The sequence below is a fragment of the Trichosurus vulpecula genome, chromosome 4, assembly GCF_011100635.1.
Source record: "Trichosurus vulpecula isolate mTriVul1 chromosome 4, mTriVul1.pri, whole genome shotgun sequence".
Taxonomy (NCBI): Eukaryota; Metazoa; Chordata; class Mammalia; order Diprotodontia; family Phalangeridae; genus Trichosurus; species Trichosurus vulpecula.
In genome coordinates this window covers 98,666,516-98,681,577 of record NC_050576.1, presented here as the reverse complement: position 1 = coordinate 98,681,577, position 15,062 = coordinate 98,666,516, and the positions used below count along the sequence as shown (strand labels likewise).

Genomic DNA, 15,062 nt, shown 5'->3' with positions numbered 1-15,062 from the left:
GCCAAGAAAACTTTATGTGGAGTCATGAAGAGACAGACACTACTGAAAAATGACTGAAGAAAATCAAACAATATATAAAAAATCTCCACTGATTTCTCACTACCCAAAATGGAGGAACAGAGACAGGGCTAGGGTGGATCAAAGACTAGATTCTCTCTGTATTTTACAAAGAATTCAACAACTGAAGGAGACTGGGTAAAGTAGGGCTAGCTAGACCCTTTGCTCTAAACTGCCTTGCAATTCACTTCTTCTTGTTAGTCAACAAACATTGATTAAGTGCTTACTATGGGCTAGGAAGGTTCTAAGTGCTGGGAAGACAAGGAAGAAGAAAGAAAATCTGTGCCCTCATGGAGCAGCATCCTTCTTCAGTGAATGGTAATCCTGAGATCATACCCCTGCTAACAGCCACCTAGTCCACTGAGACTAGCTTCAGCTAGAAAAAACTTATAATTTCAAAATGAATGGCTATAAAAGAACATATTTATGTTGAAGTGAAGTGATGCTATCAAAGGGCTGACTCTAAAAAATCTTTTATTCCTAGAATGAATCCAGACAATCTGAGTATCAAGTCAATAGGAAAAGGATTAACATTAAGAAAATACTCACATGGAATAATCTTGGAATTCCTGTTTTTGCTTTTATTTTCTTCTTGATTTCCAGTGTGCTGGGACCTCCAGTTCCTATATGAGGGAAGTCTCTGAAAAAAAAAAAACAAAGACAATATATATATTTGGGAATATCTATTAATCCCAAAATTTTAAAGAAAATCCACTGGCTGCAATACAGTTATCCCTTCCACATCATGGGGGTTAGGGATGTGGCACCCCCATGATCTGGAAAACCCTTGTAAAAATTTTCGACCCTCTCGCTGGACCAGGGAAGAAGTCTGAATTATTATGGTATTAAAATCTAAAATATGTTGACATTTTACAATACTATACGTATATTTTATCATTTTTCAGTTTCTAAACTTTTTTCTGTGTCATCTGCGGGCCTTTGCATGTTTTCTGTGGCTTCAGCAAAACTCACCCAAAATTTCCGTTCAATTTCTTATGCCAACCTGAAGTATATTGAAACCACAATGGGGAAAGTTGCAATATGGAAGGGATAACTATACTCTTATTGTGAAGAATAAGAAGATTATGTAGGAAAATTTAGATCAGGCAGATCCAATGGAATCTTCATGTACCGCATCTAAGATTATTCTATATAAGTGTGTGTGTTTTTGTCTTCCTCCTAAAATGTTCCTTATTAAGTTTTTGATCATGTGGTTATTCTCTTGAGAAGGAGGTGAAAGAAATGAGGACTTTTACAGTGTTTCTCTCTGCTTTTCCTACTCAAAGGATAGTGGCCAGAGTCAAGGTGGTATTGTATCCGCCGTTTCTAAATAAGAAATATAGAGATTTTATTTCATGGTTGAGCATCAAGATAGTACTTTTAAACATTGAAGTAACTTTCCCAGACTGGGGAGCTCTCTGAGACAAATAGTACAAATTTGTATTAGCCTGTCTTTCCTCTAAAAATGTTCCTTCTTCTTCCCTTAATATAGTAAGCTCCTTGAGGGCAGGTACTGTTTCATTTTGATATATCTGTCTAGTGCTTAGCGGAATGTCCAATAAACAGTGGGTATTTAATAAATGCATGTTGATTTATTGTCTTTTCTGAAAACTTCCATACTCTCTACTTGTTTTTGCTCTGTAGTATAGCCCTGTCATCATATGTGGGAAATAAAAAAGACACACCTGAGTGAGAATCCACCACTTAGCTATAAAACCTTTGACTTTCACTGCCTCCCCAAGCCACCCTTTTTTGTGAAGGAGATGGACATGCAAGATATGTCACACTAGGATGAAAAATGGAAAGCTTGGCAAAACCTATGTGTGCCAAGTTCAAGGGCAGACCCACATCTCTCCTTCTGCCAGGGCCAGCAAACCACTATCCACAGATGTGTCCTCTCTTTCCTTAGCCCTTCCCCTGCAGATCTTATTTGTGGCTTTGGACGTTCTTTTGTGTGGCTTCTGATGAGTTGTAATAAATTACTACTTCTTTATACATTACTAGCCTGCCAGACTTTTGTGAAAATCTCCTCTAAATCTCCAAATTGCTGCTTATGGACTGGGGCAGTGCTATATAAATGTGAACTAGTATTATTGTTCCTATTTATCTAGGTGGCATAGAGAAGGGAGCATAGGACTTGGAGTCTAAAAGGCTTGATTTAGAATCCTGCCTCAGTTATTGTGTAACTATATGACCCTGGACTAGTCACTCCCTCTTAGCTTCAATTTCCTCATCTGTAAAATGGGGATAATAATGGAACCCCCTTCACAGAGTGGTTGTGAGGAACAAATGCAGTAATGTATGTAAAGCACTATGTGAGAATTAAAGAGCTCTATCAGTTAGCTATCAGTATTATTATGACACTCCTACAATATGATGTACATATATGTGTATATATACATATACATATGTCTGTATGTAGTCATATATAGATATATTTATGTCTCTACACATACACATATATACATATATATGAAATATTTATTAAGTACCTACTATGTGCCAGGCACTGTGACAAGTGCTGGAGAAACAAAAAGAGGTAAAAGACAGTTACTGATCTCAAAGAACTTACAATCTAAATATAGACAACAAGCAAACATGTATGTGTGTATGTGTATATATCTATGTACACATACACAAAGCAAGTTGTATACCCTATAAATAGAAAGTAACAGAGATAAGGCATTATAATTAAGAACAGTTGGAGAAAGCTTCCTATAGAAGGTAAAATTTCAATTGAAACAAAGTAACCATATAATGACACTCTGTATGTATGTATGTGGTATGTATGTGTGTGTATTAGTACCCCTATACATTATTTGACTTACATCTGTCTGCTAGAAATGCCCAAACTTCCTAAGAAGCAACACATTTCTAATAAGAGGCAGACATATGCAACTTCCTTAAAGTGAGAGATGGAATATAAAGATTAAGATTGGCATTTGATTAGCTATTTGAAATGTGATGTGACTATTTTGACCCATAGTCCTTTATTGGATGTCAGGGTGGTGCATAGTATGATCATTATATTTACCTGGAATTCTGCCTCCAGTGGGGATGGCTCACTGGGTGGATCCCTCTTTTTCAGGTTATTTAGATAGGAATGTAATTCCAGCATGCTCACTTCAGTTTCTCCAAACTGATTGTACTCTACCAAAGCCTGATGAATCAGGATGTACTGTGCCTGATGTTTCAAAGAAAATATAAGCAGTTAATATGTAATCATTCATATGTTTATTCGCATATATACACATACATAATATATATTGTTTAAACGTTATGGAAATATCAGTAAAATAGTGGTTCCTTATAGTTCTGCTGACATTGTTGCAAATAAATATGCTAAATCTGATGCTACTTAAAATTAGTCACAGTATAGACATATGAGACTGCTATTCGTTTACCAGTAGAAAAAGATATTCTATTTAGTAGTCTACATTTTATATCCTACTCATCCTTCCTCCAAGGTTTTGGAGTACGTTTATAGAAATGTTATTTACAGACAAATATGTTCATTATCTCTTGGGTTGCACCATTCCAATTTGCTAAAGACTACTGCCGAACTGATTCAAGTATAGAGAAAGTAACATCCTCGTTAAAGTTTTGGTGGCATCTAGCCACAAGTTGAGTATATCATACAGAGAAGATTCTTAATAAATGGTTTTGAATCATTGATTGAATGAATGGAATTCAAGCAGATTGCTGCAAACTATGATTTGTGCTGTAACTTCCAAGGAATCTGAAAGATAAACACTTTCTACCTCTTGCAGCCTTGAAGATTGTTTTTGAGATCCTCTGAAGTTCACATTAATCCTAGAAAAAAATATTTGCATGATTGTTAAACACTGAAAACGTACCTCCACTTGAACCATCAGGCATCTCTGTCGCCGAAGCTTGACAACATAGCCGTAAACATCCACTCGGTTTTCAGCCTCTAGTCCCTCCAGCATAGCATCAATTCCAATGTAGGTACCTGTACGGCCAACACCAGCACTGAAAAAAGTGGGAAAACATGAAAACTTCCAGAAGACAATAATAATTTCAGAGTGATGTTAAAGGGAAAAGAATTGCAATTTATAGCATGGAAAAGAATACAATTTTCTCATTGTTGACTCTCTTACTCAGGTGGCCATTTTTGAAGGAGAAAGCCCTATACAAGTTTTAGGATGTTAAGGTCTGGGTAGCTATCTGATAACCATTCCTAGGGTCATTTACCTGCAATGGACAACAATGGGACCACTGAAAAAGTTACTGAAGGCATTAACTCTTCGACGCAACTTGAGAAGAAGGTGAGGATCATCTGGGACCCCATGGTCAGGCCAGCTGGTGAACTGAATGTGTGTCACATCTCTTCCAGTTGTTTTCTCCCTTTTCTAATCAAGACAAAGAATTTTTATTGAGATCATTTTTTCCTTAAAGAATTTAGATTTACATATATTTAGGTATATGTACATGTATATATACATATGTACATACACCTATATTTAGAGTACCTATATTTAGATTTACCTATATTTACCTATTTTTAGATTATCTTTATAAATAATGGAGAGGGGAAAGGAATACATAGATAAAGCTATAGGTGTCACTATTGATAAAGAGACAAGAGGGAGATAGAGATAGAGTTATTTAAATCTTCATGCAAATATGAAGCATTTAGTAATAGGATAGAGGAATTCCTTTAATTTTTCAGGAATAATCTGTTTTCTACGTAGTGATTACTTAATGAAACACATTCAAGAGTAACATGAATTTATTTGTTAAATGGAGCCTGAGGAATTTTCATACTGTCATGCCAAAGAAAAGGTGAGAATGTTATAAAATGTCCTCATATTTATCACTTCTCCAAATATTGTTTAGTAGGCCAGTGAGTGGAGCTATTTAGTATAAAAGAAGAATCAGATTCCTCCAAACATGCAACTATTTACCACTTACATTAGTGAGGACATTTGAAAACACCCACTTGAAATGTGATAATACAGAGCTGAGCTGAGGCGAATCAGTCTCTGATTACTCCTCAGTTTTGTCTTGATTTCTACATAACAATTAGTGGATGCAAGAAAAGTGCAAATTTTATAGCCAGGTATGAGTTTAGATACATTTAGATCGACAGGACACAGGACTGTTGAGAGAGACTGAGAGAGAGAGAGAGAGAGAGAGAGAGAGAGAGAGAGGAAGAGAGAGAGAAAGAGGAGGAGGAGAAAAAAGAGAAGAAGGAAGAGAAGGAGGAGGAGGAGGAGAAAGAAGAGAGGAAAAAAGAGAAGACAGGACAGGAGAGAAAAGAGACAAACAAAAGAAAACAAATAATTGTCATTGCTTGTTAGTAGATGGTGTCTACTAAAATATCCCGATGCATGCTAAAACATACTAAATCTAATAATACTAACACTAAAACATGCAATGCCATTCACTGCATGCTAGTAGTTTCTGCCCATGACTATTTATTGAATAACTTAATTGTGGGTCATCAAATATGAAATTTAGCCAACAAAAGCCTTTAGGAAAGTCCTAGTCATGTGTTTCTTTATGATCTACTGGCTTTCATTCACAGTGAAATAAAGAAATGAAAGCCTTGGAAGTAGTAAACCAAAGGGCTTCTTTTTGGGAGAAAGATTCTTTGCATATCACAGAAAGCAATTTCAAGTAATACAAAGTACTTCTACAAATTAAACCCTCAATAAAATTTTCAGCTGCTGAATTTGCTTTCTGTCTTCACTACTTGCCTTCCAACAGGATGTATTCTCCTTAGAAGCAGGGTCTATTTTTGTGTTTTTCTTTGTATACCTGGTGCTTAGCACAGTGTCTCTAGTACATGTCGACTATTTTTCCATCCTAAATCTATCTCTCCCTTCTCTGAAAAGTCATATCCAGAGTATTTTACACCAAGACTAAATGGAATAAAATATGCCCTAAATTCATTGGGAGGTGGAGGAATCACAGAGGCATGCAGCAAAGACCTTGGTTAGTAAAAGATTGTTGGGGAAATTGGGTATGAGGAGAAGGAGATGACTTGAGCCTTAGAGTTCACTTGGGTAGTATATGTTAGAGAAGGAGAGAGAAAAACTCATCAGCTTTCTCATTTAATTAATTATTCTTGCTAACTAGGCACTCAAGTCAGTTGTGTTTATCCTGCTGCCCCTATCCTCTAAATTTGACATCCTGAGATAAGCACCTCCCACCAAGCTCTTCTTCCTTGAACTCTGATTCCTTTGTAAGATTGAACATAAATTAGTACTTTATATCTTTACATGGTCTCTTTCATAATTGTTAATTCTGTTTTCCTCCCAAAAGACTGTCAAATACCTGATGATATAAATGATGGCTTTTTCTTCCTCCTTTGAACATCCTAGGTATATAAATATTCATAAATTACATTGATCAGTGGTTCAATCTGACTCTGCCGTCTTGTGAAACTATACTAATAAGGTATCCCAGCCCACCCATGGGGATATATATATATATATATATATATATATATATATATATATATATATATATATATATATTTATGTATGTATGTATGTATATCCCAATCTAAATATTATATCTTCCTTAAGCACAACTAATACTCAGTATCAGCCTTTGCCAAAAAATGATTGACAAATATTATACAACAGAAATTAACTTACATTTGTAACATTCAGTTTCTGAACAATGTAATCTGGACATATTTTGTGTTCATGTATCTTTACAATAACATCTCCATAAATTTGAGTGCCCTCTTCCATTGTTGGCCAGTATTCAGCACACTTGTTCTGTAAAAATCAAAGTCACCAAACAAATACAGTTTTTCTTAACAACTTTCTTCTTCAGTTAACCAAGCTTTAAATGAATATTCCTAAAATTCATATCTAATTATGTTACAACCCACTTACTCACCACTCATACACCTTCAATAAGTCCCCATTTATTCTAGAATAAAATACAAGATCCTCAGCCTGGCTTCTAAAACTCTCCATAACATGACTCCCACTTATGTCTCCTCTCTTAGGATCATGGACTTAGCTCCGTAAGGTCACTTAGAGATTATCTATCCCATTTGCTTCACTTTACAGATGAGCCAACAAGTTCAGAGGAGTGACTTGTCCTGAGTTACATGGCTATGAAGTAGCAGAACTAAGAATTTTAACTCAGGTCCTCTAAGTATAGAATCCAGCTTGATTTTTCACTACACTATGCTGTCCCATTTCATGTTACTCTCCTGCACACGGTCTTGGCCTGAAAGCTCTTTCTCATATGTAATAATCCTTACATCTCTGAACAGGCCTCCTTCTATGTCTGGAAAGCACCTCCTTCTCACCTCTACCCAGTCCTTCAGACATTTAGATTACGTGCCAGCTCCAACAGGAGACTTCTCATCTTCCCAAACCACAACGGTTGTTAGTTCTTTCTAGCTCTTGAAATTGCTTTGGTTTATTTTGTATTTATACATTTTTATACTTTTTGCATTTCCTCTTCCCCCATCCCCTCCCCCAAAAGAAGAACATATACTCCTTGAGAGCAGGTTCTATTCCATAACATGTAAAACAGGTGTTTAGTAAAAGTATGTTGAATCGAACTGAATTTTTATTCCTGTATAATTTTAATGCAGTTAAGTATTTATATAACCTTTTAAAAGTATTTCTACACATTAACCTGTGGTCTTTGAGAGTTATTCTACTACAGAATTTGATTAAACAAATCAATGGAACCTCATTTCCTTCTCCAAGGCTTACTCATTATTGTCGCTCACATACCTTTCTATCTCTTACTATTCAATACGGGGATGCTTTTTAACAGGAGTGTTTATATTAAAATGAGATCATAGGGAGAGAAAGAAGTGATTATTAGCACAAATGGATGAATCACTGATGGAATAATTTCAGACATTGATAAAGAATACATTTAAGTGTAAGAAACCTTCCTCATCCCTTAAATCCTGCCTTCTAGGTTACTGTCTACTCTGCTTACGCCTGTCCTTGGTTACATAATTAATTTTCCAAAGCATCATAATGAAGTAGGTGAGATGGTGACTTATTCAACATATCCTACTATTGAAAAGAAAACAGGAAAAGAATGGAGTTCTAATAAATAGACAAATTTAAATAGGAAAAATAGTTATACATTCTAAAATATCACATATGAAGGAGGCACCTAAATTTTATACACATATATGAACTCAACATATGTGATATTTTAGCTCTTAATTACAATATTAACAATGTGTAACTCTCTGTTTTGTTCCAGAGCTCTCATTTCAGTGGTGTAAGGACTCACAGTAAGAGAACTTTGTCCACTAGTTCATAAAGACAAATCTGCACACAGAGTTTAGAGAGTTTAGTAGGGCATAAATGGATTAAGTGTTTTGTTCATGATCACTCAGCAGGTATGTGTCAGAGGCAGGACATGAATCCAAGTCTTTTTTCCTGATTTTAAGACTTTATCATGCCCACATATATGCATACATACATGTTTACATAGTATGCCAGACCTATGAATTCACTGTTGTCTCTTTGAATTCCTGGTTTCCTTCAAGACTCAGCTCAAATGCCATCTTTTATATGAAGACTTTCAGGATCATTCCAGATGCTAGTGCCTTCCCTACCCAAATTAACTTTCAAAAAAATTGTTTATGTATTATGTTTATGCTTATATAATTAAGTATTGGTCCTCCAAAGAAAAGTAAAGTCCTTGAGAGAAGGGATGCTTGTGGACTGATTGATATAGGGAACTTCTGATGAGGAAACACCTTATTCCAACATAGATCTCCTCTGACACTTAAAGTCTTTTAAAATTCATTCATTCATTTATATATTTCTCCATCTACTCATTCAATATATTCATCCATCCCCTTATTCATTCATTTATATATTCATACATCCATCTATTCATTCATTTATATATTCATCTAACTATCCAACTATCCATTCATTAATTTTTATATTCATCCAACCATCCATTCATTCCCTCATTCAGTTATGTATTCATTCATCCATCTATTCATTCATTAATTCATTTATATATTTATTAATTTTTCATTCATCTATTTATTCTTTTTTAGTTAGTTTGTTTTTAAGGCCAGGTCTGTCTATTTTGCCTAGGCTGAGACTACTCATGGGTTTTATCCTACTCTTTTCAGCATGGGAATTTGGACCTTCTACAACATTTCTGATTTGGGCAGGTTCATTCCTCCTTAGGCAACTGGCGGCATTCTGCTCCTGGAGGTCCACCATATTAATGTTACACTGAGAGAAGACATCCAATTGGCATAGCCCATGGTAGCTAGGACTCCCAATTCAAGAGATTCACCAGCCTTAGACTCCAGCTACTCCTTGGTAGCTGGAATTACAGGAGTATACCACCACTCCTAGCTGTGACTTTCAAAATGTCCTTCCAGAGGATGAAACTCTTTCTACCAATGCTTGTCAGTACCTATCCTCTAACTTAATTTTTTAGAGAATTGCCTAGAGCACTGAGATAGTAATTACTTTACCCAGGGGCATACAGCCACTATGTGTCAGATATGGGACTTGAATTCAGTTCTTCTTGGCTTTGAGTGCATCGCATCTCTCTATCAATTATGTAACAGTCTCTCTGGAGGTAGATACTATAGATACTATTATCCTCATTTTAAATAAGAGGAAACCAAGGTACAGACAGTATCAGTAGCTTTCTCAAGGCCATAGAGCCAGTCAACCTAAGAGGTGGGATTCAAACTCAGGTCCTCCTGCCTCTAGGGCCAGCGTACTCCTGTCTACTCTGCCACGCTGCCTCATTTTGGTCAGCGTCCTTTCCCATCTGATCTTTCCACTCACCCACTCCCAGATCCCATAACAATATGAAGCTCTCACCCGGTTTCCTTCTTCACAGCGAGTGACCATGACAATAATAGTTACTTTCTGTTCCCAGATCATCCTCCAGAAATCATCAACAGTTTCTTCTCTTGGACCTAGTAGGTAAAGACACATTCACTAATAAGGCTTTCCCATCCCATCTAGTGACAACGATGATGATGATGATGATGATGATGATGATGATGATGATGATGGATGATGATGCTGGTGGTGGTGGTAGTGGTGGTGTGGTGTTGGTGGTGGTAAGAAATGATATAGTGCGTTAAGGTTTGTGAAGCACTTTACATATGGTATCTAATTTGATCCTCACAACAATCCTGGGAGGTACGGTGTTGTTATGTTATATTATGTGATGTAATGTTATGTCATGTTATGTTTTCTTATACCATACCATACCACGAATTATATTATATTATATCATGTTATGTTATGTTATGTTATGTTATGTTATGTTATGTTATGTCATGCCATGTCATATCATATCATATCATGTCATATCATCCCCATTTTACAGATAAGGACTGAGACAGACAGAAGTTAAATGGCTTGCCCAGGATCACACAGACAGTAAGTGTGTGAGGTAAGATTTTAGGTGAGGTCTTCTTGGTTCTAGGGCTCAAAGCATTCTACCATGTAGTCATCCATCAAGATATCAAGGCTTACACAGAATCTTGCCATCTGCCCTGCTACTGTTCCTTTTCTCCATTCTAGAAACAGAAATCCTTCAAACTGGACCTCCAGAGACCACTCCTATATTCCCTGGAGGGAGGACTCTCAATCAACCAAACTAACCAAGCGCCTATTACGTACTGAATACTGCACTCTATATAGGAGGGCATAGAACCATAACAATAAAAAAATCCGTGCCCTCAAGAAGTTCATGCATCACTGAGGACCAGACAGATATCAGCTACATTTCTATGAATATACAAAATAATAGGGATATAAATTGAGACTGACCCTGTGATTTCATTGATATAAAGAACTTGCAGGTAAGGAAACTCCCACTAACAAAGTAGATTGTCGTTTTCTCTGCAATTCAGTCTTTAAAATGTTCCAAGGGCGCTGGGACATTAAGTGATTTATTCACTATATGATACAAGTGGAACTTGAACCAGGGTCCTCCTGGCTTCCAAGTCAGCTCTCTGTCCCTATGGCACACTGCTTGAAAACTTAAAAGCATAAGTGTTGTTGTTTGGTTGGGTATGACTCTTTGTGACCCCATTTGGGGTGTTCTTGGCAAAGATACTTTTGCCATTTCATTCTCTAGCTTATTTTACAGATGAGGAAGGAAAATTTGAAATCAGGAAGCATATTCTTCCTGACTGCAGGCCTGGCACTCTATCCACTGTACCACCTGGCTACCCTAAAAATGTAAGTACATGCTAATTTTAGAGGGTGATGCACTAACAGCTGGGTAGCTGGGAGATCAGAAAAGAGCGTATATAGAAGGTGATGCATGAGCTGAGGTTTAAAGGAAATTTTGGAGCTGTGCTCTAGGTCTGAGCCACCCCGAATTAATGTTATTGAGTTAAAACTCACCCTGGTCCACCCTACCTAGCCAATCACAGATTTACCCTCTAATTGTCTCCCAGCACCTCAAAACCTACTTAGTGCCAACATCATGCCTTGATCACGCATGATCTCTCCCCCAGGACCACCAGCTTTCTATCTCCTGATCTTTGATCTGGTCACAATATCCAAATCAATACCATCATTGCTACTAGAAACGAAATGACAATCTACTGCCCTGTGGCTCCACTCACACTTTTAGTGAATACCTAGACAAAACCTCTGTTTGTTGCTTATAATGTTATAGCTACCTACTAGAATATAAGCTCTTTGAGGGCAGAACTATGCCATTTTTGTCTCTGTATGCTCAGAATGTAGCACAGTGCTTGGCAGTTAACACACACATGTTGACTAATCTCCAAAAGTTATTTTAATATGTAAAAATGGAAAAGAAATGGAATGAAAGATGATGAGATTACCTTGGGCAGCAATATATTTCCTTGGCTCTTTGAAACCCTGTTCAAAACATGCACAAGTACATCCTATTAATTAGCTTTCAACAATAATAGCAGGATTAGTAGCAATAACATTAATATTAATTGGTGTTCTTAGACACTTAATATGACCTTAAAGTTTGTAACGCTCTGTACATCTCATTTGAACTTCTTAACAACTGTAGGATATAGATGCTATAGGACCATAACGCTCATTTTTCAGATAAGGAAACTGAGACTCAGAATAATTAAGCAATTTGTTTATGGTAGTATGTACCAAAGGCAGGATATAAACTCAAGTCTAGCATTGTATCTGGTATAATTTAGTGAATATACTTCCTTGGAATTACGACATGAGAGAGAAAAGGTTACTTTGAACATTCCAAATCCACATTAAGAATATTTTGGATATTTTCAAGTTAGAGAACTTTTTTTTTCAAATAATGACCAACAAGCTTACTTTTCATTTGAAAATGATATTTATAGCCAGGGTGTATTTTGGCTCTTTATCCATCATGAAAATCACAGCTTAAAGTCAATCCAACATATCATCTCTATCTCTGGCATATAAAACTATCCCAAACTCCAAGCTGCATACCTGACCTAGCTGAATTCTCCAACTCTAATGCCCCATCTCCCTCCATTCTTTCAATGCCAAGGTCTTGAAGTAGCCTGTTTAATGTCATTTTGTGAATTTTTGAACTTCTTAAAAACATAGCTAAATAGTCAGCTACTGGACTCTTGCTTTAATTCAATTTATCCTACGCATTCCACAGAATATGGAGTTTACCAAATTTACCAAAATTGCTGTTGTCTTCCTTGTCACCAAATTGAGCATTCTAAGCAAAAAAGCCCAACATGAACTCTGACTCATCTCAGTCCTTCACTTCCATACCATAACAATTCTTCCTACATGAGATCTACCATATTCTCTCCTCTCTCTGTCTCTTTACCACCACCACCTTACTCTACATAGTAGAATCAAAGAATTAGAACTGGAAGTGACCTTAGAGTTCATCTCATCCAACCCTTTTACTTTTACAGATATTTAATCACTGCCTGGATCATTACATGTAACCTCCTAATCATCAGATTTAATGTGTTCAATTGTTTATTTATTAGACAGATATGTGTTCAGTGCATATTCCTTACCGAGCAAAGCTTTTTTTTCCCCAAAACACACGGATGCCCAAGCCGTTTCCTTTGCCGCTGATGCCAAAGTAGTGTCTATGCTATTCATCTGGATTTTTATGCTGCCTAGAATAATTTTTTCTTCCCATCCCTCATGCCACAAAGTGGCCTCCCCATCAATTACTACTCTCTAGTAAATTAGAAAGGAGAGAGCATTTCTTTCTACCCAATGACCCAGTGTAGGCATGACATGCCTATAGCTACTTTCCTCAATTTTCCCAACTATGAATTTCACATTACCCTCCACAAATAAAATGCACTTATTTCTGACCTATGTATTATGTTTATACAAATGTGTGTATTATATATATGTATGCATTATGTAATACACAGATACACCTTTTTGAACTTCTATATGGTTCTCTGTATATCCTGCTAATATGCCTATACAATTTAGCTTTTTTCTTTAGTTTTAAATCTTAGAAGGCAGAGCCTGCATCTATGTTAAATTTGTTGCCTTTCAAAAAACACATGAAGGCAATTTTTTTTAATAATGTAGATGCTTATTCTACATAATCCCATAAAGAATTCATATAGATGCATAAATATAGATTTCCACACAATGTATCTAATTACTGCAAATTCTGTATTAGTGGAATTCAAATTCATGACATTTTTGGAATATAATTAGAACCATCATAACAATATTAAATTAATTCTCTGCAAGCAACCTTATGATAAGCAAAGGGAAAAGGGAAGACATTCATTGCAATTATCTGAAATGGCAAAGAGAAATAGGCAACCGGGATATTTTTTTAACTTACGTCCACATAACTTGCATTTATATAGTCTGATCCAGCATCTCCATTTATCTCAGAGAGTTCAACACGATTATAATCATCTGATCATGGTTAAAAAGAAAGAAAAGAACAATTATGAAATAATGAACCACCATGTGATGTACCTAGATTTTTTTGTTTGTTTTTGTGATTTCATTAGTGTGAAAATCTCTGTCCACTAAAACAGACGGGGAACTCATTTTATCTTATAGAAGCTATAGAACTTAGAAACTGATAGAAATTGATAGAAACTGGGGTGCTGAGTGCTTAAATGATTTGCCCAGGGTCACACAGCCAATGTGTAGCAGATACAAAATCTGAATCCAAGTCGACTTGACTCCAAGGCTGGACCTATAATCATTGCACTACAATGCCTCTCAGGCTAAGTAAGCACACTAAGTTCTGAACAAATAATAACTCAATTACCCACAAGTACTTACAGGGAAGGATGTCAATATAGCGGTTTTTGTTCTGGTTAAAAGCTTTGCGTGCATCTTTGCTTGGAAACTTGCTGAATATCCTTGGAATGCTCTGAAAAACATAACATTACTTCACCTCATAACAAATTCAAATAACTTCTATCGGGGACAATTAGCATTCTGCCTAAATGAGTAGTAGCACAATGGTACGTTTCTCATTAAGCCTGACTAAAGAAAGATATACAAATAATTAACTTGTTTTAAGATGCTAAAGTTTTCATTTAAGGAATCACTTTGGGAGTAAATGCTGCAAGAGAAAAAACTAGGAGATAAAATGAATTTAAAATTTCATTTCATGCTTCATTTTTAAAAACTGATAAAAAGTGTGTATTGAATAATTTTACATATATATGTATAGACATAAATGTGTGTACGTATATGTGTATATATGTACATACGTATATATGTACATATATATATATTTGTGTTTAATGGTAACCATCTCTAGGGTGGGGGAAGGGGGTAGGGAAGAAAAAAAAGAAATTTACATAACTGTATTATATATTTCAAAGGAATAGCAAAGTGTACATAATAGATTTGCATTTTCATGTGCAATCATCTTTTTATTATACTCTGATACAGAAATGCTTGTTTTATTTCATAAATTAAAAATAAAATAAATAAATGTGAAAAAGAATTAAAGAAAAATATTCACCTGACTTTCTATATCCCCCTCACAGCTAGTACCTTCTCTGTGTAAATTATCTCCAGCCCATC

The 15,062-nt window shown here is 35.9% G+C and overlaps 1 protein-coding gene across 5 annotated transcripts in view; it reads right to left on the bottom strand.

The window, feature by feature from the left end:
• The window catches only part of PTPRC (protein tyrosine phosphatase receptor type C), a 139,795-nt gene that overhangs the window by 21,333 nt on the left and 103,400 nt on the right, over window positions 1-15,062 (bottom strand). For all 5 annotated transcript variants that reach the window (XM_036755274.1, XM_036755276.1, XM_036755275.1 and 2 more), the window contains 9 exons: window positions 14,307-14,397; window positions 13,852-13,928; window positions 11,882-11,918; window positions 9,888-9,985; window positions 6,687-6,812; window positions 4,273-4,430; window positions 3,915-4,050; window positions 3,092-3,241; window positions 607-697 (listed from right to left, as the gene is read on the bottom strand). In XM_036755274.1, the coding sequence (XP_036611169.1) occupies window positions 607-697; window positions 3,092-3,241; window positions 3,915-4,050; window positions 4,273-4,430; window positions 6,687-6,812; window positions 9,888-9,985; window positions 11,882-11,918; window positions 13,852-13,928; window positions 14,307-14,397 (964 nt within the window). The remainder of the gene's footprint in view (window positions 1-606; window positions 698-3,091; window positions 3,242-3,914; window positions 4,051-4,272; window positions 4,431-6,686; window positions 6,813-9,887; window positions 9,986-11,881; window positions 11,919-13,851; window positions 13,929-14,306; window positions 14,398-15,062) is intronic.